Genomic DNA, 23,487 nt, shown 5'->3' with positions numbered 1-23,487 from the left:
GGCCCCGCCCTTGCCCCGCCCTGTCCGGCGGTGGGGGCGGGGGCTGTGGGGCGGCTCCTCCCTCGGGGGCGGGGAGGGGCGGTGCGGCGCGCGCGCCCCCGCCAGGGTTACAGCGGCTGCGCCCCGCCCGCCGCCGCCGCCGCCATGGACAGCGACGAGGAGACGCTGGAGGAGACCGTGGAAGGTACCGGCCCCGGGGCGGGGGCAGCCGGCCCCGGCAGGCGGCAGGGGAGGAGGCGAGGCAGTCCCGGGGGCACCGGGCGAGGGCGGCGAGGGGGGGCGCGGGCCGCCGGCGGCGGGTCGGGAGGGGCGGCCGGGGCCGGCGGCAGCGCATGACATCAGCGGGCTTATGCAACGGCCGCGCCGCCGGGCCGCCGCCGCGCACGTGGCGGTGTGTGACCGGTGCGGGGGCTGCGGGCGCCGGTGCGGGGCTGCGGCGCTGGGCTCAGGCCGGGGGCCGTCCGCCGCCGGCCCCAGCCCCCTGCTGCTCGGCGTGCCGGGCTGGGCTGCCGCCCGCCGCAGTGCCGGCCCGGCCGTGAGGCTGCGGCCCCGGAGCCTGGCGGTGACGTTTGCTCTGCTCTCGATGTGAAAAAAAAAAAAAAAAATTAAAAAATATATCCGCGTCTTGCCGTCGCCGCTGTGCCCCCCCTCCCCGTGCAGGCGGGGTGCTCGGCCCGCGCTTGCCGCCCGGTGCCGTCGCGGCTGTCGGGGCGGCCGCTGCCCGGCGCTGTCCCCGGGGCGGCCGCCGCCCCTCCGGGCCCGGGCAGCGCCGCCCGCCGGTGTCCTGGGCGGCCGCGTCCCCTGGCGCCGGGACACGGCTCGGGATGGAGGATGCCGTCCAGGCGGAGCTCACCCGGCTTCCCGGGAGTGGCAGCTGCACCCGTTTGCGCCCTGGCAGCGAGGGGCAGCCGCGCCCGGAGCCTGCGGGTACCTCCGGGCCGGTGGGAAGCGGGGAGAGAAAGCAACCGGGGAGGTAACCGTGGTCGTGTACGCAGGCAGCGGGGTGGGACCCCATACCGGAGCGGGAAGGCCCATCTCATAGGCGATGCACGCTCCCTTCGTGCCGTTGGGAGTGCAGAACCCAACCCTGTAAGAGTTTTAAAGCAGAGGCGCCTGCCTCTGGAAGGCACTGCACATGGAAACCTTGGCACGCTGCGCTGCAGCTCAACAGTAGGCAGTTGTCATCCTGCGAGGCACCCGGGAGCGCAGGTTGGTAGCCCTCGGGGTGGGTTGGTAGCCCCCGAGCAGCCCCCGAGCAGAGCGTGCCGGCTGTACGTGGAAACACCAGCTCCCCAAAGGTTCCTCACAGGGACCACGGTCCTGCCAGACAGAGCAGTCCTGGATTTTCAGCTGTTGGGATTTTCAGCATGCCAAGTCAGGAGCTGGCCTGTGACGATGCCGGTAATTCTCACCGTGCAGCGGTGCGCTGCCGGTGCCTTGTGGCAGGAGGGTTGGGCCTCAAAGCACATGTCTCCAAAGAAGACTGACGGGCACCGCAGCTTAGGCTAACAACAGATGCAAGCTAAGCGGCTGCTGCTAGGATCTGGATTTATTGTCTAAGTATGTGGCAACAGAGCCGAAGAGAAGCTTTGTTGTGTAGAACATGGTTGTGAGGGCAGGGTGAGGTTGTTCAAACGCTGTGCCCGAATAGATGGGTCTTTTCCTCTTCCTTCCCTTCCAGCTCCTCAGATCAAGGGATTACAATTTTTTTTTTTTTCAAAGAGTCGGTAGTTTTGATCCTCATATCACAGGTGAAGCCTTCAGCCACATTGTGCATTTGCTTAGTGTTGCTGTCAGCGAAGGAAACAAGTTTTTAAAGCCTGTGCTATGCAGCAGTGTGTATGAAAGCATGTGTTTTTGTGAGTGACACAGAAGCAGGATGCTGTTTGGGGTTGAATAGGATGGCTGGGTGATTTGCAGTTACCCAGGGGAAGTTAGAAATATGACAGAAATCAGCACATCTCGGGGGGTGGGGGTGGTTTATTGTCATTTCTAGAACATCTGTCTAGCATCTTTGTGGCCAGAATCTGTTATTGAGGATGCACACTGTAGTAGTAATACTGCCAGTAAAGGGCTTTTCTCTTTGGTTTGTATGCATCGGTGGTTTTGCTAAGGGGCCCCCATCATACTGTGTTATGAACTAGCCCCTATCAGTGTAATTCCTTTTCTTTAAAAGTTCATGGTCAGAGCTTAAGAGGAGTTATTGAGAGACCTTTAAAGAAGTAACAAAAGTGAGGTCATACAATATTTTTAAAATGTGTTTAAACATTTTGGATTTGTTTTCAGAAATGGAGGAGAGAGGTGAGAAAGGGAAGTGGAATGCTCTGCTCCCACTGAAATAAGGATTTTTTTCCATTGACTTCATTTGAAACAGAATTAGAGCCTAAGGCCTCAGCCATATAGGAAAAGTTGCATCTATGTAATTAAATTTGAAGTTGCTTTTTCCCCATCTATTGACTTAGAGAGACTGAATGTCTCTTGTTTTGTTGGGGTGGGGGATTTTTTTATTTATTTTTATTTTTAAATCAGTAGGGGGAAATCTCTATCCCATTAGAAGAATTGGATTCTTTGTACTGTGGCTGAGATTAAGACTCTGTATAGAGGCCATTGCATCAAAGCTGACCATTTAAATCTCTGGGATAGTCTGTATCCTACTGTGCAAAAGTCCTGACATGCGTGCTGTGTATAAGCATGGCAGCTTTTGTGCTGGGCTTTGCATTCCAGCAAAATCTTGACAAAACTGAATAGTCACAGAGAACAAAGTTGCAAGTTTTGTGTTCTTTGGGGTTTTATTTATTGATTTATTTATTGATTTATTTAAATAGTATAATGTACCAACACTGTCAGTATATTTATTTTAACTCGCTTATTTTATAGAAGTTTTGCTCTGATAGTGAGGGGAAAACTCGTGCTGTGTTGTTTAGGGTTTGTCAACTTACACCAGTATACCCCTCCCACGCTGATAAAACTGAAGCCTTTAATTAAAATCATAAGTGTTGATGTAGTTGTTTTTGTTCTAAAAGAGGTTTCCGTGTCAGTAATTTCACTGACCTTTCTGTTACATTGACATAACTGCTAAATATTTTTCCTTCTACAAAAAGGGGGCTCTGGCTGAATGGGAGGAAAAAAAGTTCTGTTTGGAAAGAGCAGCATGCTGCCCTTGCTGTTTTAAAGGGTTCCTCTTTGAAGTTACTAAAAGCCTTTAGTGATGTAGCTACCCTCCCTGCCCTCCCCCTCGTTTTTCTCTCTCTTTTTACTCTGTTGCTTATCTCGGCTTAGACAGTAAGCAGTGCCTGATCGGTTTTATTAACTTTTTTAAACTCTTAACTGTTTTCAGTCTAGCTTGGACTGAGAACTTAAGAGCGCAGTGATCTTCTGTGCAGTGGCTGAACTGGAAGCAAGGTGGGTCGCTACCCCCGAGAGGGGCAGGTGGGCGCCCAGCCGCCCAGCTATGCTGTGGCAGTGGGGTGCAGGGTCATCCTCCCGAACCAGCAGCAGAACAACGAAGGGAAGAATCTTCTGCCAACTTAGTGACTTGCACCGCTTGCAGAGGGTGGTTGGCAAGTGCCAGAGCAGGTGTGAGAGGAACTTTGGGGAGCACATATGGGAAGGTTGAAGGAGGGAACCTTGGCTCTTGGATGAGCTCAGGTATCTCACCACTAGTTTCTCCTGTACACTTGCTTTCTAGGTGCCTTGTTTACTTTGAGGAACAATCAGTTAGTTCTTTTTTTCCTTCATCTATCTTTGTCTGTCTCATTTTTATTTCTATCCTTTCTTTTTTCTATCCTTTTTTGATTTCTATGAAATTTATTTTGAGATAGAGAAAAGTTTGGAAATATATCCTAACAAAGTATCCTGTGCAGTATGGCATTCTTCCATCAGTCATTCTGATATTAAAAGGCTTGGTCTTCTGCCTCGTAGGAGAGGGTTTCTTAACCAGATGCTGCCCGCATCCTTACCATGCCCTGTCTGTGATGTCCCTGAGAGGCTGTGAAGCATCCCAAGGAAGCTTAAGGCTGATTTAAGAAGATGTGTGTATGCGTGTGCCCTCAGGGTACCCTTGTCCCTGCAGAACCCTGTGGATCTGTTGCAATTGGGGCATGAATACACGAACTTCTGAAGCCACATGGGTAGGTGGCTTTTCCGACTGCTGTCTGCACAGCTTGTTTTCTCTCCAGGTGCAGGACTTGAGGTTTGGTAACGCTGAAGTGTCTCCCATCGTCTGCATCAGCCTCGGCTGTAATCACTCCCCCCCCCACACTGGAGTGTTTCTGCTTTTCCATATGTGTGCTGAACGTTTTTGGTTTAGGGCGAATTTGGTCAGTGAAGAGCTCATCCCAAAGCTTGTAGAAGTGGGTGCACGTGCTGTCTGTCATCTCTAATAGGCTTTGTATGCCTCACCAAGAGGCTTGGAGGATCAGAGGTCAGTGTTTATTTAGAAACGTGGAAGAACATAAATATACACTAGCTTTTATTTATTCATCACTTTTCATGCAAAATGTATACCTTATAAAATGTCACGATGGGCGCCTGTTACACCCGCGCCTGGCGTATCATTGTGCTGAAAGCAGCTCTGCTGAGCTTGAACATCTTCATTCTGCAGTCAGAGCGATGTTCTGCTAGCGCAGTGCAAAGAGCTTCAAGCTCACACAGGTAAACTAGACAGTAACAATTGCTTAAAACACTCTTGTTCCATTTTCTTTTGGCTTTAAAGAGGCAGATAGAGATGCAATAGGGGCCTTATCATGCTTTAACTTAATCAGAGTTGGCCAGTTGTGTTCTGTAAAATACAGACCCGTGCAGATGAAGATCCGTATGTGTTGCCCCTCCGCTTTCCCCGTGTGTGACAGCTGTAATGGGAAAAACTGATACGGCTAGGAAAGGGAAGGGGATGGGGGCATGTAATGTGAACGCATCAGAAAGGCACCGGAGAGCAGCATTTGAAATATGAAACAGCAAGTTGACTGACATATTACAAGGGCATAGTATTATAGATATTACATACTTTCATTTCTTTAAATTCCTGTGGATAGGTGATGAGGTGGCACACCCACATTGTTGTAAGATATGTATTTATTAAAAGAAAAAAACAAACCTTTTCTTATGCAGTGGATTGAAGTATAAATCTATTTTGTTCTCACCAGGAAATACGTATATTAGATAAAGAATTATTATATTTTTGAAGATGTGTATTAACACAAGTTAGAATAGTGTGAACCTTGATTCTTTCAGAAACATGTCTTTTTGCTTATTCTTCTCTCTCCTGTCTCATCCCTTTTCTTTTATCCTGACCCTTTTCATTTTTTATTTTGAGCAAAGTGTGTTACACAAATACAGGCTTCAGTTGTAATGAATCTCTGACCCCTGTTCCTAACAGAAATGTTTTGATGTGGATTATTGTTTTGTGCTGGGGAGCCTACTGTGTTTCAAGTGTCAGCATAGTCAGAACAGGTTTGCAATTTATATGACATTCAATGTGTTTTGTTCTTCATCTGGGTTTTGTTTCAGGGCATCTAGATGATGATGGATTGCCACATGGATTCTGTACAGTCACCTATTCATCAACAGACAGATTTGAGGGAAACTTTGTGCACGGAGAAAAGAATGGCCGCGGCAAGTTCTTCTTTTTTGATGGAAGGTAGGCCACTGACACTTTGATTTTCATTCTGTATTCTACCTCCTGCTTGCAGTGATGGAAAACTAACCTACATTGATTGTATGCTGCTGAGTTTCTGGATAAACTTTCTCATTAAAAACAGTAGCTGGGAGGTTTTCTTTGCTGCTGCTGTAGCCATACCTTTGTGGGCTTGGGGGCTTTGTCTGTAGCATGATGCCTGGAGTTGTTTCCTGGTGGGAGAATGCAGCAGTGTGAGCTCTTTTAGCGCTATAAAGTTATGAACTAATTAGAGACTGTAAGAACTGGGAGGTCTCAGAGCTATTGGAAATCACGCTGACAATGACTTGGACTGCGAAGTTCAAGTCCATAACTGCAGGTGGAATTCTTTCTTTGTCTTACAGCCTTATACAGAGACCGCAGCTGGACCAGGAGTGCCCTGTGCCAGACCTCACGCGCAGATGTAGGGCCTTGATAGAGATGCTTACCCTCTGCTTGGTCTTGGAAATTGTTTAGTGGTTAAAGGACTGAGATAAATACGGGTTTGTTCCCAGCTCTATCTAATCCTCTTCAAGTTGCCTGTGGCCTGATTTATTTTCAGAAAAGCCCCTATAATTTACCCTCCCTTCACTGGGAATTGTGACAGTGAAATTGGGCTAGTCTGTGCCTGTGTGTGTGTTTTCCTTTCAGGTCTTCGTTATGAACACATCTTCCCCCAACTGCAGCATTTCTCTCTGCAGTTGCTCAGAACTTCCTGCAAAGGAGCAGCAGATGTATAAAATGACACGATTCTTCATGGTTTTGCAGCTGTTGGTGGCACTATGAATAGCAACTGTTAAACCGACAGTCGTGCCGGGTCTGCTCTCCTCCTGCTCAGCTAACTTCTGAGCAGGAGCAGAGGTATTGTGCTGCCTCAGTGAGTCAGCTCCTTGTCTGTACTTGCCTTTGCAATTGCTTCGTATTGGGGATTGTGGGTTTTTTTCAATGAGAAAGATAATATATTTATTCAGTTATGCAGAAACTGATCAGGCCTCCAAACTTGGATGAAGAAAAATCCCCACTGTTGTTCATAATGGGTGTATTAAATCTTCTGTGAGTAACTGAAAATCAGTACTGCCCAGCAACTGACCTCTCTAAAATAGCGTTCTTTTTTTTAAGTTGGCAGACAGTGTCTCTGTGGACACATGTACATAATGCTTCTGTGCTTGTTGATCTCAGCAGAGCAGTTGCTGATTGTACAGTCAAAAGAAACTGACCCGCTATTTTGTTGGTAGGGCTGCTCCTCCAAGTAATCCGTGGTACAGGCAGTGCTCTGTGAGAAGATTGAGTGCTGCTGAACCTGTTCTGTACTGCTTCAGTGTTGCCAGCTCTCCTTTTACTTTTCTTTTTTCCTTTTTTTTTAATATAATTTTTGTAACCCTTAAAAAAAATGGAGCAGTTGGCTACTGTATGACTTTGGGAACTAGCAGAACGAAAATATACAAAAATAGTCTGTAATGTGGTTTCAGGAAATGGAATGGTTTTATAAACTGCCCTAAGAAAGATTATTTTCATTTAACTAAAACAGCCTTAACTGAGCAGTGGCAGACCTGTCTGCACCCAGGCAGCAAAAGTAAGTCGCTCTCTGAAGCGGATGGTTCAGGTCTTACAATGTGTTGCAGGAAGAACGACCAGGCATAAAACAGGACATGATGTTTCCATTAACTGTGCCATGGGCAAGGCAGAGTGTTTACGAAGAAGAGAAACAAATCTCCAAAATTCGTCGCAGCGTTTCTCCCCTTCCAGTATTGTGTGCTTCAGTGCAGTAAGTTAGCTGGTTTCAGCATTCCTGGATCTGTTTCCCTTGCAGGCTGCTGGTAAAGGCTGACAGCTGAACTGCTGTAGGTCTTGTTTTTTGGGAGTGGTTGAGCCCTGTCAGACTGGCAGCAGCATAAGTGTTTCCATTTTTTCAGTGTTGGGAAATAGGATTGGCTGCTTTGTTTGCCTTGGTGAAAACTTTCCCCTTTACTGGAATAGCTGCCTTCTTCCTGTTGATTATTTAAGGGAGTGGAAACCGGGAATGAAATATCAGTTGTTTTTCCTCCCCCTTCAAAAATACAACAAAACCCAACATACTTTTTCAGAGAGAGAGGTTTCACCTCTGGCATACTCCCTTTTTTGGATCGTGTAGTTGAGCTTTCATTGGTGCTAATGCTTGCTGGAGTGCACTTTACAAAACACTTTGCGCAATAATTGTGAGCATGAGAGCAGTGTTTGGCACTGAGCTGCAGCTGCCATCTTCCTTAACTAGAAACTCTTATAAACTGACATCGCCCAAAACACAGCAGAGAACAGCATGACTTTTAAGAAAAAGTTTTCAATGTTCCCATAAGAGGGAAAGGTGGGAGATCAGGGAGTGAGGGATCAATGGGTTAGGGTCTATCGATGGAAATTAGTACCTGGAAGGATATTGCAGTACGTGTATCTACCCCTCCCCATCCCAACTCTTCTCACCAGTTTAGTGTGATATTAGGTAGTGGATATCCTAGATCCCCTGTAGGCCTGGTGGGTAATGGGAACAGAGTACATACATCTGATCAATCTTGACTTTAGTAAAACTTTACATTACCACAAACACGATAATCTGAGAAGGAAACTGGAGAAATATAGGCTAGCTCAGGGTTTGTATTAACAAGATTTTGTTTGTGCAAGACACAGAAGCTATTTGTTCCTCGTTGTGCTGGTCAGGTCTTGGTTGCAAGTACTGTGCAGGCACCTGCTGCCGGCATCATACTTTGAGAGCTTAAAAAGAGAGAGAGAAAAGGGGGGGAGTGGGGTGGAAATAACTCAAAAACTGAAAAGTATGAAAGTTTCAGAGAACCTGACTTTTTAGGCAAGGTTGAAAGATGCAGAGTTCTTTTTTTAGGTATCTTCCTTTTGATTTCCTTAGATGATATAAGCGTTGAAAGAGATGGATCTTTTGGGCATGGTTTGGAGCTTGATAGAAAGAAAGAAAACCTTGAAATTTGAGTTACAGTAAAAGAAAAGGTTGTTTTTTTTCAGTGCTGAAGCACTGTTGTCATTCAGCAACTTGTTAACTTTGACTAATAGCATTAAAGGTAACAAGAAAGGTTTTTTGGGTCCGTTTCATTACATAAACCGGGGGTGGCTGCATCTTTTAAACAGTAATCCTATGTGCAGCCTCTGTGTGTGTTGCCAGAAATTCAAATCTGTTGATCTGTGATAAACTAGAGAAGAAAGCGGTGTCATTTATAGTCAAGTAAGTGCACAGATCTCTGGTGGTTCCCGTATCTGCTCTGCTCCTTCCCTGTGCTGTGATGCCACAGCTGTCTGTGCAGCTCTGTAGTAACCTGGATCAGGAAATTCATCCGACTGAAAAGTAAAACAGCTTTCCTGCCCCTTCCTGCTCTGCATCTGGTTTGCCTTGAGGCTTTTACTGTAGTGTATTTTCCTGTGGAAACCTCAGCCAGCTTGCCAAAGTTATGTAAAAACAGAGAGTGAAGCTTTAGAAACCAGAAAGTCAATTTTAAGAAAACATTCCGTGGGCAACTCTTGAAAATCTGTTTCGTAAAGTTTTGTAAAACATGTAGAGTCATGTGCTCCCAGACACTGTTTGGGCTTATACCTTAGATGTCTGCATTGGAAGAATTATGCAGTGGAAGTATGTGTACTGCAACTGGCTGTTGGCTAAATATGCTGGGGTAAAAGCTGAACAGTTTGTAATTCCTTATGCTAGTTCTACCCTGAGTAGATCCTCTTTTACAGTTATGCTTTCATCTTTGTAGTTTCTCTCAGCAGGCTTTTTTTAAGAAAGCAAAGCAGATTGCAAGATACTGTGCCCCTGCTAAAGGGTTTGCGAGACAAAACTGAAGTGACATGTTTCTTTGTTCAAATCCAGGCAGCACGAGTTCTGTTTGACAGGCTGTGTTCCATTTTAATAGAAATACATGAAATACAGTGCTTTTAGCAAATCTGGTACAGACTGCTGCTGGGTGCATCACTAGAGAACTAATACTGAACAGGTAGCAGGTTGCAGTTTCTGCCCTGTTGTGGTCCATCTGTATAGCAGTTCAGTTTCATCTCACCAGAGGGATGTCAGTAAAGATCCAAATGTAGGAGGCAGAAAATCCTAACGCGAGATGCCTGCTGGAGCAATAATTTCATCATTGACCATGAGCATCCATTCGCTGCTGTAATTTGCTATCCCAGCCTGCAAAAAAAAAAGTTCAGCAATGTAATTTAGATGAATGATGCTGCGTCCATGCAGCGCACCCTGGTGCAAGGACGGTGTAAGTTGTTTTCTGCCTTTGGAGGTCTGTAGAGACAAGTTTCTGGTTTTCATCTTGGCTTTCCAGAGAAGTCAGGTGTACCTTCCTAGTCCTGTTCCCCTTGTCCCCCTCAAATTTTGAATTTGGAAAAAAAAAAATGAAACTAGCAAACGCATCAGAGTTTTGGACATGGGGGATAGCGATGCCTGGCAGGGGATGTAGGCGCTGGAAGTGCTGTCTCAGTGAGGGAGCCCTGGCAGCCGCTGCCGAGCCATACAGCGTACCTTCCAGTCCGCCTGTGCGCAGCTCTGCCACGCGGCAGCCTGGGCCCTTGGAGAGAGACCACTGAGAAAAAGAAGAAAAGCTGCAATTGTTGCAGCGGTGTGCGTTTTGGGGAGGGCTGTAGGGTGCCTGGCCATAGCAAACCAGGTGTCAACAGTTACCTCCTCCTAGGACCTGACTCTCTTGAAGGTTTCCCCTCAGCCTCTCTGCGCTAGTAATATGTAGGATGATGAGCAGAGGAGCAGGGTTGTGCTGCGCCCTGTGTCGAGGTTCAGGTTCACCTCTTACGTGAATAGTCTTCCACTGCTGCTTTCTTTCTCTCTTCACCAGCACCCTGGAAGGGTACTATGTCGATGATGCCCTACAAGGCCAGGGAATCTACACGTATGAGGATGGAGTGGTCCTTCATGGCACGTATGTGGATGGAGAGCTGAATGGACCAGCCCAGGAGTATGACAGTGATGGGCGGCTGATATTCAAAGGGCAGTATAAAGACAACATTCGACATGGAGTTTGTTGGATTTATTACCCGGTAAGCCTGATCACCTGCTCTCTTTACTGCAGATTAGCACCATTATGTATCATTCTTTTCCCTCCAGCTGAAACAAATACCCACCGTGACCCAGCTATCCAAAAGTCAGCACACAAAAATTTGAGTGGAAGGTCTGTGCGTTCTGATTTTGGATAATCCGACATAACAGTAAAAGCTCTTCATTGTTGAATGTTTGCCCAATAGACAGGATTCAGCAAGGCTGCGAGCTGCCTCCACTGTTTTCATCCTACAGGGAATCCAGCCCCTTCAGAGTGCATTTATGTATCTCCTGGGGAAGGCTGGGTGGGTGGTTTTTCCACTTTGTAGTGCTGACGGCAGGCAAGGAGCACGGGAGCTGTGCAAGGCGTTGCAATTTTAATTCCTATTCAGCCTTATACAGCACTCCGGAGTTGACCCTTTCAATCTCTGCCTTGTGCTGAGGAGGGGGAAACAACTGCATGTGATTAAGCTGCTGGTCAAAACCAAATCTATTTCTGTGCTACCTATTGCCCATACTCCATTTGCAGATTCATTTCAAATGCTCACCATTGATTGTTCATTTTATTTACTGGTTTTCACTATTGCTATTAGGCACGTGTTAGAATCAACAAATGTTTGGTGTATGCTGCCAAACAAGTAGCAGTTTTACTGTACTGTATAAAATACACACAGCTGACCCTTCAGGTCATATGTCTCCTGTTTCATCTTCCAGCTGACAAAGTGTTGCTGTACCTCTGGAAATGTGGATATTTAGAGGTTGTTTATCATTATCATCTCACCAGACTAAAGGATGCAAGGTGTTTCAAAACTACCTTTGCCATGGAAGCAATTGTATATGCATGGTTCTGTGCATGATGCTATGTGCACACATTTTTACCCAAACTTAAGGTTCACTGTTCCTTACTATGCTGTGTTTGAAGCTCTTTCATCCTTGGAATTGAGCAAAATGTTGCCACTATGAAACAGAGTCTGTGCACAGTGATCTTGATCTAAACCAGTCTTGTTTCCACATCACACCTGCTGTTTTTGCTCCAGAGCATTATTTGAAGCTGTCCTTTTTGAAATATACACCCTAAGTTGTTAGACCTGTGCTAATCTATGCATCTCTGCAGAATTCTGCAGTTCTGTAAATACACCTAACCGGAGTGGCAGGAAGATCACAGATAGCAAAGCCCAGGGCTAAAATGTGTATATCTGAGAGAGGAAAAGTGTTGCTGATGATGGCTTTCAGCAAACAATTGTTCTCATCAAGTGCCACCTGACACTGTGGGGTGATGCTGGGACAGAGAAACTCCAGTCGTCCAGCAAATAATTTATTTTTTTTGATTGACTCAAATCTTTTGATGTACCATGAATTAGCAGTAAGCAAGGCAGCATTTTAATTTTTTTTTCTTTCCTCTTTCCTATGAAGCACAGCTTCATACTAAGAAAACACAAAATTTGTTTGTGGCTTTGGGCCTTAGTTCATGGATTGTTGATGTAAAAATGTTGCCAGTTGAAATGCTGTATTTGTGTCACATGTAAGGAAAGACCTAGGGTATTGCTGATTTGGAACAATGTAAAAAACTCTGTTCATTTCTTTTATCGGTTTTATCCTGGCTGGAATGACTTCACCCAGCTTCCTCATGTGTCTGTTTCCCACTCATTTTCACAATCTTGCATCTGAACTTACTGTAGCTTAGACTGCTGCTTTAAAAAGTTGGGGAGAACCTTTTTCATGTAATGAAGATAGTAGAATATAGTAAATGCTCTGCCTTTTCTTTCTTGCTCATGCTTTCAGGATGGAGGCAGCCTTGTGGGAGAGGTGAATGAAGAAGGGGAAATGACTGGAGAGAAAATAGCCTATGTGTACCCTGATGGAAAGACTGCATATTCTGGAAGGTTCATAGATGGAGAAATGATAGAAGCAAAATTGGCGACTCTGACATCTGTAGAGGATGGGAAACCTCAGTTTGAAGTAGTACCAGGCAGTAAGTTCAGCTAACACAGAAACTTGTATTCTTGCTACCAGCACTTCACTGCAAACAGCTTGGCTTCCAGAATGTTCCTCGTTAGAGACTCTAAAAGTCTGGCTGGGATGAGATAAGAAGTCTGTTAGTGAGAAGCCCTTTTAAATTGTAGTTGGACAGAAAGGCACGTGGAGTGATCCCTTTCCTCTGGGAACAAACGGGAAGTGACCCGTGCGGTGATGCTGCTGAACTGCATTTCATAACCCTTCTCTTGCACGCTCACGGGCTCTGTCCTGCTCCTCGTGCACACCGTTACCATCTCTGCCAGCAGCAAAACCTGCTTAACTGTATTAATGCTGGCACAGTTACAGGCTGTGTTTTGTTAGTAAAATAACTCAAAGAGGAGAGGGAGGCTGTGGTTTGGTTGTAGCTCTGTCCGTTGCATTTGTGCAAGTGAATGTTAGCACCATGAATATTCTGGCATCTGTGTTACAGGGCTGAAGGGACACGGGGATTGCGATTAGTGAGCTAGATTTGGTTGTTGTGTAATGGTGTGACTCACCAGCACCCTCCAGTCTATCAAGTCCTGCTGGTAGGAAGTGGCTATGGAATGGTTGGGGTCGGAGTGGTGCCTTCAAGCTGTGTAGCCAGTACTCCTTCTCCAGGGCAGTGGTGGCTTGGGCCTGTAGTTCTGGAGTGACCTTGTCGCTCTGAGGCGTATGCGATGTTTTGGAGGTGAGTGGGTTAAGCTGTGGATAGGGCCCCGAGTAATAAACAGGGACTATGCTAACACATGCACTGTTTTGCCAGCAAAGATTGTTTCACTGGATATGAAATAAGAACGTAAAACTCAGTGAAAAGGTGTTGAGAAGCAAATGCATGTGAGTTTTTATTTTTCAAATCTCTCAGTTGCAGTAGCAAATCAGAATTTAAACGTTATCTTCTGAGAGAGGACAGTTGTGCTTTATAAATAGAATTTAGTTACATTCTGGAGGAAGCTGCCTTCAGCTAGGACAGATCTTGGACACCAGGGGCAATGGCCTTTCATCGAACTTCGTAATATTCTGCCTTGGGTTTTTTTCCCCCATCTTATTTCCACCTGCATCTTAACCTAACTCCCAGATAGTGCTCTGGAAGTTGGTTGGAGAAGAATGTAAGGATATAATTAGAGCTGTACCACTGAGTTGCTTATTAATGGCAGGAAACAAATGACCGTGGCTAGTGTACTTTGTGATTACTGAACATTACCTTCTGGCTGGAGTCTCTTCAGGATTTGGACTAGAAAACATTTTATATTTGAAATATTTTTTGTAATTAATGTGTTATTGAATATATCCTTTTAAATTTTGCTTTACTTCTTAATTTTGAGACTCTGGAAGGATCAGTTTTGAAAGGCTGTCCAGTCCTTTGAAAGTTAGTAGGTTGAAGAACATATATATCACCCTTTTGTGATAATACTGCTGCTCCAGTATGTTGAGGGGAAAAAATAATCAAGAAACAGTGTCTCACTGAAGACCTCTTACAGGTGCAGTTCTGTTCAATACCCTTTTTTGGAAGCGTAACGTTTATTTCTTGCAGTCATTAAAATTTAATTTATGCATGTCTTGATTAAGGGTTGTGTGCTTTCAGTACTGCCAGTTAGTTTATCTCCTTTGTTGATTTCTGTTTCTTTAGGCCCAGTATACAGCTTTGACAAGTCTACTTCATCCTGCATTTCTACAAATGCACTTCTTCCTGATCCTTACGAGTCAGAGAGGTAGGCTTTTTTTTTCTCCCCTCTTGCAATATTGTCCGTATTTCTTTGCTGTTACATTTTTAGGGCCTAATTTTGCAAACCTTTTCTCATGTAAAATTAAAAAAAAAAAAAAGACACGTAAGGGTTTGTGAAATGGAACCTATTGCTGCACATCAGTCAGTGATTGACTTGAATTTCTTTCCAATTCACGCAATAAAATTGCACTCACAGATAGAACACAGGATAGAACACAGCTATACTTTTCAAGAGATTAAACTGGGATAATTTCATAGCATTTCAAAGACATGTTCAGTCAAGTCCTGGACTCCAGTAATAGTTCACATCTATGACATTCTGAGCAAAAAAGTACGCTATTCCCTATTTTCTATATGTATAAGTAGGTTCAGGTTGCAGTGTGCTGTATTCGGGGTGTCTTGCTGGATGGCATGCATTGTATGAAGTTTTCTCCCCTCCCTACAAATGCAGCAAAGTGGCAAGAGTAAATCATTAATGCGACAACCCTGTAATCTCAAAACACATTCCTCAGCAATTGTCTCATTGTAGTCAGTCAGTGGTAACCTCTTCCATGGCTATTCCACAATTACACTTTTTATCTAGGCTAAGAAGCTAAACTGTCTATCTCTGTAGATACCTCGATTATATTATTATATTCGATTATATCCTTTTCTGATACTCTGAAATAACTGACTAGTAAAATGCTGGCATTAATTTGCGTCAAGTGCTTGAGGATCTAAGCTTCACCTTGAAAACTTTCGCTCATCTGTGCATGTACACACCAGCAACCTCAGTGTAGTGGGGGCCTCTGGGATTCTGGTATGTTATTGAGGGTGTTCCTGAGTTGAAGCCACCATTGAGGAGTAATGATAGATTGGCACTTAAAAAAAGTAAATAATTTCGAACTAATAGGTAAAGTCAGCCCCCACTGCCCACAAAATCTCCATTTTACCAAAATTAAGAGAATGTATGGAAGAGGGGAAGAAGGAGTTGCATTTGGAGGTTTTGAGTCGTCATTATTATTATTAGTTTTATTATTATATTGAAGTATTAGTCCTCCTGCCAGTAGTGTTGTGATAATACTTCTTGAAAACTGTAGCAAATGACTAATTCCATGTGGTTTTCCCCTTGTAGGGTGTATGTTGACGTCTCTCTCATTTCCAGTGCTGGAGAAGGATTATTTTCAAAAATAGCAGCAGAAGCCAGTACGGTTATGTCCTTTTACAATGGAGTGCGAATTACACACCAGGAGGTAAAGGAGAGAAAAAAGTCAGTCTGAATTTTCATTGCTCCTTCTGAAATCAACATCTTATAGTAGGATTTTATGCAGCACCCTTTCCACCCTTAACACTTAATGTGATGGAGTTTAATTGAAAGAAAGTGCATGTTCACCTATGTATACATATATATAACAAAAGCAGTGGCGGTTTGTTTCTTTTTTAATGGCTTACAGAAAAAGCTTTAGATGCGTATATTTGAATGTTTGCTGGCAAAGTTGAACCCTACACACACACACACTGGATTTTTGCCTTGCAAACTAGGTAGACAGCAGAGACTGGGCCCTGAATGGAAATACAATATCCCTGGATGATGAAACAGTCATAGACGTGCCAGAGCCCTACAACCACGCTGCCAAGTACTGTGCCTCGCTGGGGCATAAGGCCAACCATTCTTTCACTCCTAACTGCATCTATGACCCGTAAGTAGAGTCCCATGTTTGGGAGTGGGAGCTGCAGCTGGGCAGTCTGGGTTCACAGGGTGTTCCTGGGCAGCTGGATGAGGAGTAGCCGGTGGGGCTGGGAGTGACAGGTCCAGGCACTTAAGGAATTCCCGCTCACCTGGGCCCAGTTGGAAAGTGGCTGGCATTGTGGGTGTTTGATGTCTCTTGGGCCTTCACACCATGGAGTGTCTTGAAGTCTGCAACTGTTGTTAATTTTATTGTGAACTTTGGGAGCTGCCTCTTGATTCTAAAGTCCATAAGCACAGCTCTAAATCCGAGCTTGACTAGGACTGCACTCTGTTTGCTGAACTACAGATGCTTGATCAGCACCATCACATGTGCTGGCATTTCTGACACTCAAAAAACAAGCATTCTGCTGCTCTGCAGTTTGTGCAGAGCACTAGGAAACTTTTAATGTTTACATATGCTTAAGGGTATAAATATTTTCATACCAATGTATAAGCAAACACCTGTGGAGATGTGTATGTAGACAATAATTTTCCTTCATTAAATAAGCCAGCTCCCTTTACTGTGAGGCCCTGGGAGAAGAAGCACAAAGTACGTTATTATTGTTCGGTAGATAGTGTGTAATGAGGAAATGAAGATGATCAATTTTCCATGCTCTCCAGTCTCTCATAATCTATACTGTCTTCCTGTCATGCAGATGTTTACCTCTGCGAGCCCAAGGCGTGTGGCAGTGATTAACTTTATTTACGTATTACAGACAAGCAATATTGCAGGACTGGTGAAAAAATTTCCAATAACAGAGCTACACAAAGCTGCTTCAATATACCAATATTTTGGCCCTTATTATTTAAGTCTTTATAAGGTTGACTCAAAGCAATCAACTTATCTGACACCAGGTTATGTGATACTACTCTGAACTGTGAGCGACTTCTGAAACTGTAGAAGGGGCTGACAGAGTCTGTGGATTGACAACTAAGCTTAGCAAAGGTGTTTCACTCTTTGTCTAGGTTTGTTCATCCTCGTTTTGGGCCTATCAAGTGTATCCGTACCATCAGGGCTGTGGAGAAGGATGAAGAATTAACAGTGGCTTATGGATACGATCACAACCCAGTTGGGCAAAATGGGCCAGAAGCACCGGAGTGGTACCAGCTGGAACTGAAAGCTTTCCAGGCTGCCCAGCAAAAGTGAAATGGGAGTTCCTTCTCTGTTCAGCAAACTGAAATAGAAACTTGGATCTATGCACTACCTTTATACTGAAAACTGGACAACCAGGGATTGTTCATGCTGTTGCATCATAACTTTGCATTCTGTGTTAAAGAGATAAGTTTCTTGCATACTAACTAGGTTTGACTGTGTTACTCATAGCAGATTTAAAATTAGCTAGCGTTGCACCAGTCTTATCTGGAGAAATTATTTAATATTCTATACGAGATGTGATATTCTTTAGTAGCTTCTGCTTTTGCACCATATGCAAAGATGCCAAAAGACTAGACAGAAAACTAAAATGGGTATATCGTTCACTTTTAGTCGGCAGACTTAGTGTCGTTCTCTATCTGCCTAGGCATTATTGTGCAACTGCATTTTGCATATATGCCACTTGTGATGATAACAGTAATATTTTGATATTCTCTAATAGTAGCATAATTTTGCCTTTTTAAACCTTTGATCTGAATCTTGCAATAGAGCAGTTTATTTATTAGCATATAGGAGGCTGGGTTTTAACTCCCCTTTCCTCTTGTCTGAACGTTGTTCTTTCTACAAATCCTCTTTTGCAGGAGAAAATCCTTTCTAACTAGTGGAAAGGCTTGTGTGTGTATGTGAGAGTGCTGTGTGTTGGTCTCTGTGGCTCTCTAAATAGTATAGCAACATGTCCAAACCTAATATTTATCTAGCCTTTATGGCTGGCTTATTTTATTTAATTTATGATTATGACACGCAAATGAAGCTGTTCTTTGCATGAAGATTTTCTGAAAGGAGAAACAGATTTGCTTTTTGAAGGACTTTCAGAAGTACATGTTCTGGAAGGCAAGCACATTACTTGCATTAGTGTCTGTGAGTTGGTTTGCGTTTTTCACCAGTTCAAGTGGCCAGTTCTCAAGGCAAAAATTCTAGCAATGAGATGCTTGCATCTCGCATGAATTCTCATAAAGGAGGTGTATGTATCTGAGGGCAGGCTGTAGTACTTGGTTAAGGAGAGCTGTATCTTTTGTACGTGTTCAGTTGACAAAGAATATAGCCTTGTAGCCATCTTCTAGTAGTACTGGTTTAAGACACAGTAAATTAATATAGTATGAGATATCAAAATAAGGTTTTTTTTTAAAAAAAAAAAGATACTAAAAGATTGTTTTTGAAAGACAAACAATGAATGTAAAAACATCACTCACCGCTCATATTTAGAAACAGCCGTCAATCCATAGCTGCTTTGCAGCCAACAGTGGGGGCTTGTGAATATACATCTTCAGGGCTGTGTTCTGGGGTTTTTCAGGTGTAGGAAAATTGTTGTGCATTTTTTTCAGGTACTGTACTGGTCTTGCCTAATGCTGTGTAAGAGAGAAATAATGTGTCATCTCTGTCTGGATACTGGAGCCCTTCTGGGACTCTGATGCTCTCTTTTGGGTTTAGCAGCTTAGGAAAAACTCAAATGCATTTGCAACACTTTCTTGAAATGTTTGTAGTTTTAAAAGTTTGTATATATGTAACATAAACAATTTGGAAATCAGACCTACCTTTCTATTGCAACACGTTGGTTGGTTGCTTGAATGGTTGGAGGTGTCTGGCTGTCTGGGGAGCTAGACATGGAGAATGTCTTGGGTTGGTACCTGCAAGTGGAAGGGTGAGGTTGCTGGTTTGTGCAGTCTGAAAATCCTTGCTTTGGTACCTGGACAAAGTTAGGAATTATTAATAAGAACCTCTCCGACTTGGGGCTTTGTTTAGTCCTTGTGACTGAGAACAGACCTTTTCCAGCACCTCACCATTTAAGCTTGCACAAAAGCTACTCTGTGCATGTGCTGGAGAGGGGGGCGAGTAGGCTCAGGGCTTTTTGATACTCTTCCAGCAATGATCTGAATGTGAGCTTTGACACCACCCATCTCCTCGTGCTGGAGACTCAGGCCACAGATCCGCTTCTCATCTAGGGCAGGTGGCTGGCAGAGGTGACAGCTCAGGGACTCAGCTGAGTGTGCAGAAACAGAACCAAGCCTCACAGGTGAGTGAGAGTTGTCAAAGGCCGATTGGCAGCACAGCTTCAGCACATGAATCTCAGAAAGAAATGTGCATGTCTTGATCTTTTCCTACCTGCCCACGGGTCATTATTTTACAACATTGCTGTTTCAGCCATTTGCAGAAAAGCGTGCCTCTCTGGTAGGAAGCTGTTGGGTGCATCTTGTGGGTTATTCTGCCAGGATCGTGAAGTTTACAAAGTTGAGGCTTGTGTTTAAGTGCAGGGAAGAGGAGAGGGAAGATACATGACTGAACCCTGCTGTGAATGGATGGGAATTCCTTCCACAGTCTTGACAACCTGCTTTGGACTGCTGGCCTCTTTGTGCCCACTAGAGAATTGTGCTTAAAATGTTCTGATCTCTAGAGCTCCTTTGGCTTCATTCCTGATCAGTCTCCAGTTCCTCTATCTCCTCTTCGTGTTGAGTTGCTTACGTTTTAATAGATTTTACAGTCTTCATATTGCCTGATTTTTGAGATAAATTCAAGATAGGTGCTCTTTGTGCATCAGGTTTGAAGGCTGCATCCTAGAATAGGGAAATTGTAGGGGATAAAAAGGCACTGAGGTATCCTCTGTGTGTTCTCAAAAGCCGTTAATTTGGCAACAGTCAAGAAGCTTCTCTTGCTCTTGTGTATGCTTGTAAGCCTGGTAGTATGCCACAGCTGTGACTATTGTCTCTGTTAGCTCTACTGTCCTTTTTCTCTCTGCTCTGTTAAAATCTACTGGTCGTCCTAGCAATCCCTTCTTCCGTGACCAACCTTCTATAAAACTTGTGATTATAAAGCTGCTTTGGCTTGATTCAGGACCAAGCCTTTCAATTTTTTGTTTGCTTTTACTTTGTGGTCTGGTAGAGTGGAGACGGTCGGGATGTTTTTTACCACTGGGTAGCAAAAGGGCTCAGGCCGCAGCGTGTCCTTCAGAGGTTTCTGAGAGATGTGCGTTGGCAACCACAGATTCAACCACAGGTTAGTTGCAGAACTCCAAATAATGCCTTAACTTGGTCAGCGTATTGCAGCTCAGCTTCTGGGGCTCACTAGGTAGCGAGACCAGCTTAGCAGAACAATTTATCAGGAGTAACACGAGACCCACACCAAAACACGGTTTGAATTTGGAGCAGAGGAAGCAGCCATTTTGCTGAGCTCTCCGTTTGAGCCGGTTGGACGCAGCTGTCTGTTGGTGAATATGCAATAAGGAAGGAAGCTCCACTTCTCAGAGTCTGGCCAAAGACCTGTCCTGTTGGCACAGAAACTGGAAGAAGAGCTGATGCCTATCAGCTGAGCCTGGGTGAGCAGCTGGCTTTCGGAATACCTGTTGTGGCTAAAGAATGGCATAAGAGAACCTGGAACTGCTGCTTTTTTCAGGTATGGATCAGTTCCCAATGTCTGCCTTTGGTCTGCAGTGCTGCACATGGCTCCTCTGTGACGGGAGGCTCGTTACCTGAGCTCCTTTGTGAGAAGGAGCCTCTATCAGCCTGTATTAGAGGCTGCTGATTGTTTCTATCTCTCTCTCTCTCTCTCTGTTTTTTTAATATCTTAAATGGATCTTCCTGCTACGGCAGCACTGTGTTTTGTCACCAAGAATACAGAAGCTTAATTTTCTGGAGAAGCGGTTAATCTTGGAGACAAGAGCATGAGAAGTTACAGCTGAGAGCTACCTGCTGCTGGGTCACTCCTGGATAAGAGGGAAAAGGGCTTAGGCCTAGGGGAGGTGTCTCAAGTTGAGTCTCATGCTATAATTTTACATTTTGGAATCTACTAAAATACCTGGTTTTCCTTCACAAATCTGAAAAGGCTTTTTTTCTTTTTTTTTTTTGTTAGTGATTAAAAAAAACATTAACCTACGTAAATAGATGTAAGTCTTAACTGTTGAAAAAGTCAAAGGAAGTCCATGGGTATGGCTTTTCAGTGATCAGAGTGAGAGCTGTGATAGTTTTCTGACTTCTTCCGTAGTTGCAACAACACCCGCTAGGATGGTGCATGGTTTTGCCCAGATGCAGCTCCTGGGTGACTCATGCGGGCTTCAAGACCTTTGGGAGGCCGATTGCTCAACCTTGCCAGGCTGCATGGTCTGGAGGCGACTCGGTGGCCTTCTCCTTAGTTCACCCTTTTCGGGTGCAGAGCTTTCAGTGTTGCACACAGTTGGCAGTGGCTGGAGTTTCTTTCCTGGGGCTGTTGAATTACGATGCTGGTGTGGAAGCAAGAGTGCCATCAGGGATTTCTCACCCTCTTGCCAGGCGCTGGAGGAGCAGAGTAGCCAACGCATCCCCTCTGGTATGAGAAACTGAGAAGTGGTAGAAATTGCCACTTCTGTTTCCTTCCCAGTTGACTGCCCTTGTCCTTCAGTCAAAACCGGTGCTCACCCCTTCAGTTGCGCTAGGAAGTGTACGGTGTCACTTCTGTCCCGGAGACCTCTGTGATTTCTATCCTTTCACTCGATTTGATAGTCTTTTTGGAAAATGCTGCCGATGCAATGAGGTAAACGAGTTGTACAGAGCTGGTTATCTGCTGCTTTGTTTTCCTCTGGCACAGCAGAATTGCTGGAGCTATGGGTGCCTGAGGACTTCGCCTCGAAGCATTTTAAAAAAAAAAAAAACAAACAAAAAAAAACCCCACACAAACAACAAAAAAACCAAACCACAAACCAATTGCTTTGAAAACAATGTTGCTGAAGTGTCTCCTTATGTGCTGAGGTGCTGCATTAGACGCCTCTTCCTCACTTACACCCCACGGTTGTATGCTGAGAGCATTTGGGCGAGGAACGCAGGCGTGGGAGCAGTTTACCTGTGGGTGTAAGTGGGCTTCATGCTCACCTGCGCCCAGGGAAGAACTTGTTCCTTTTACTTTGTGTATTGGAAACACGAGAAGTAGTATTTTTGGACAGAGCATTTCTAAGCAGTCTTATAAGGGAATTCATTTATTTATTTATTTATTCTTAAAAGAAAAAAAAAAAAAAGGTGCAAGATTGAGTGCATGTTTACTTGCCCCAGATCAAAGGTTTTGAACACTAAGGTCACTATTTGTTGAATGGACCCTCCTCTTGGCGCTCTTCTGTCTTCAGGCAATTGAAGCTCCTGCCCTCTTTCTCTATCAGTTTTACTGTAACTACTGGTTTGGTTTTTTTTTCCTTCCCCGAGAGAAATATATATACAAAAATTCTAAGCAATTAAACGTTCAAGCCATAAAATCATGAGTGTGGGAAGACCCACTTCACAAGTTTTAACATAATTTGTATGTAAAATGATGTTTGTATGAAATATTTTCACGGTAGAATGAATATTCAAAAACAAAAAACCTGGTAAGATCTAAACCAAATTTAAAAGGATGTCTTTTTGTAAGGTGCAAGTGTAATTGATTACCAGTAAGTAGATTTTTTTTTTTTTTTAAAGGGGAGATGTAACAAATGATCTTTACAATTACAAATGGTCGTTTCTGCTATTTGGGGAAGTATTTATGCAGCATTACACATGGCTGTCATAAATAATTGCAATAGCAAGGCCAGTCACATCTTCAGGACATACCTCTCAGCTTGTCCCTTCATGATACTGTACAAATGGAACCATCCCTCCTTTCTGCAGATTTCCTCCTAGGAGACTTTTTCCTACTGTAACTGTACTGAGTATAACTCTTGAGCTAAGATCCAGACTAAAATTGTGTATTACTTAACAGTTTCTGCTGGGCCTTCTGCTGTTTTAATACTCTTTAGCCCATAATTACTGGGTGTCTCTGTTCTGAAGAACTAAGTGCTAAAGAATAATCCTTGGGGTAAGCTTATACATGTGTTAACAGTTAACCCCGGAGTATTTAACTTGTATACAGTACTTGATAGGTGTTTTATGACATTTGTACTCGAACTATGAGCCTTACTGAACATCTGTAGGTTTATTCATGACTTTTAAAAAATGGATAACTCTAAGAAAGATGTTTACATGAATGATGATTGCCCTTCCTTTGATGTTATGAATGAGGTTTTTATAGTGTGTTTGGGTGTATGTGCAAGGAAGTAAGAAAAATGTTTCTGGGGAAAAATAGACTTGACAAACATTTGTAATAAGTGAATTTTAAAGATTGCTTTAATTGCGCTATGAAGGCAATGCAGATATTAAAATATTCAACGGAACTGTCATCTCTCCTTGTTATTTATCCTGGGTTTGGGGCATCTGCGGGTCTCTCCCCCTTGCTTGTGTGCTGT

At 44.2% G+C, this 23,487-nt stretch overlaps 1 protein-coding gene across 1 annotated transcript; it reads left to right on the top strand.

Annotated features, from left to right (window-relative positions):
• The first annotated feature begins 47 nt into the window (after positions 1-47).
• Positions 48-23,415, top strand: SETD7 (SET domain containing 7, histone lysine methyltransferase). Its single transcript, XM_080403248.1, has 8 exons — positions 48-184; positions 5,509-5,638; positions 10,495-10,696; positions 12,477-12,666; positions 14,320-14,401; positions 15,530-15,647; positions 15,937-16,094; positions 17,090-23,415. The coding sequence occupies exons 1-8, from the start codon at positions 145-147 to the stop codon at positions 17,268-17,270; spliced, it is 1,101 nt and encodes a 366-aa protein (XP_080259374.1). The 5' UTR covers positions 48-144; the 3' UTR covers positions 17,271-23,415.
• Positions 23,416-23,487: the final 72 nt, after the last annotated feature.

This window comes from Falco punctatus, assembly GCF_963210335.1.
Source record: "Falco punctatus genome assembly, chromosome: 1".
In the NCBI taxonomy this organism is placed as follows: domain Eukaryota; kingdom Metazoa; phylum Chordata; class Aves; order Falconiformes; family Falconidae; genus Falco; species Falco punctatus.
Note: the sequence above shows the minus strand (reverse complement) of the source record. Positions and strands in the feature narration are given on the sequence as shown.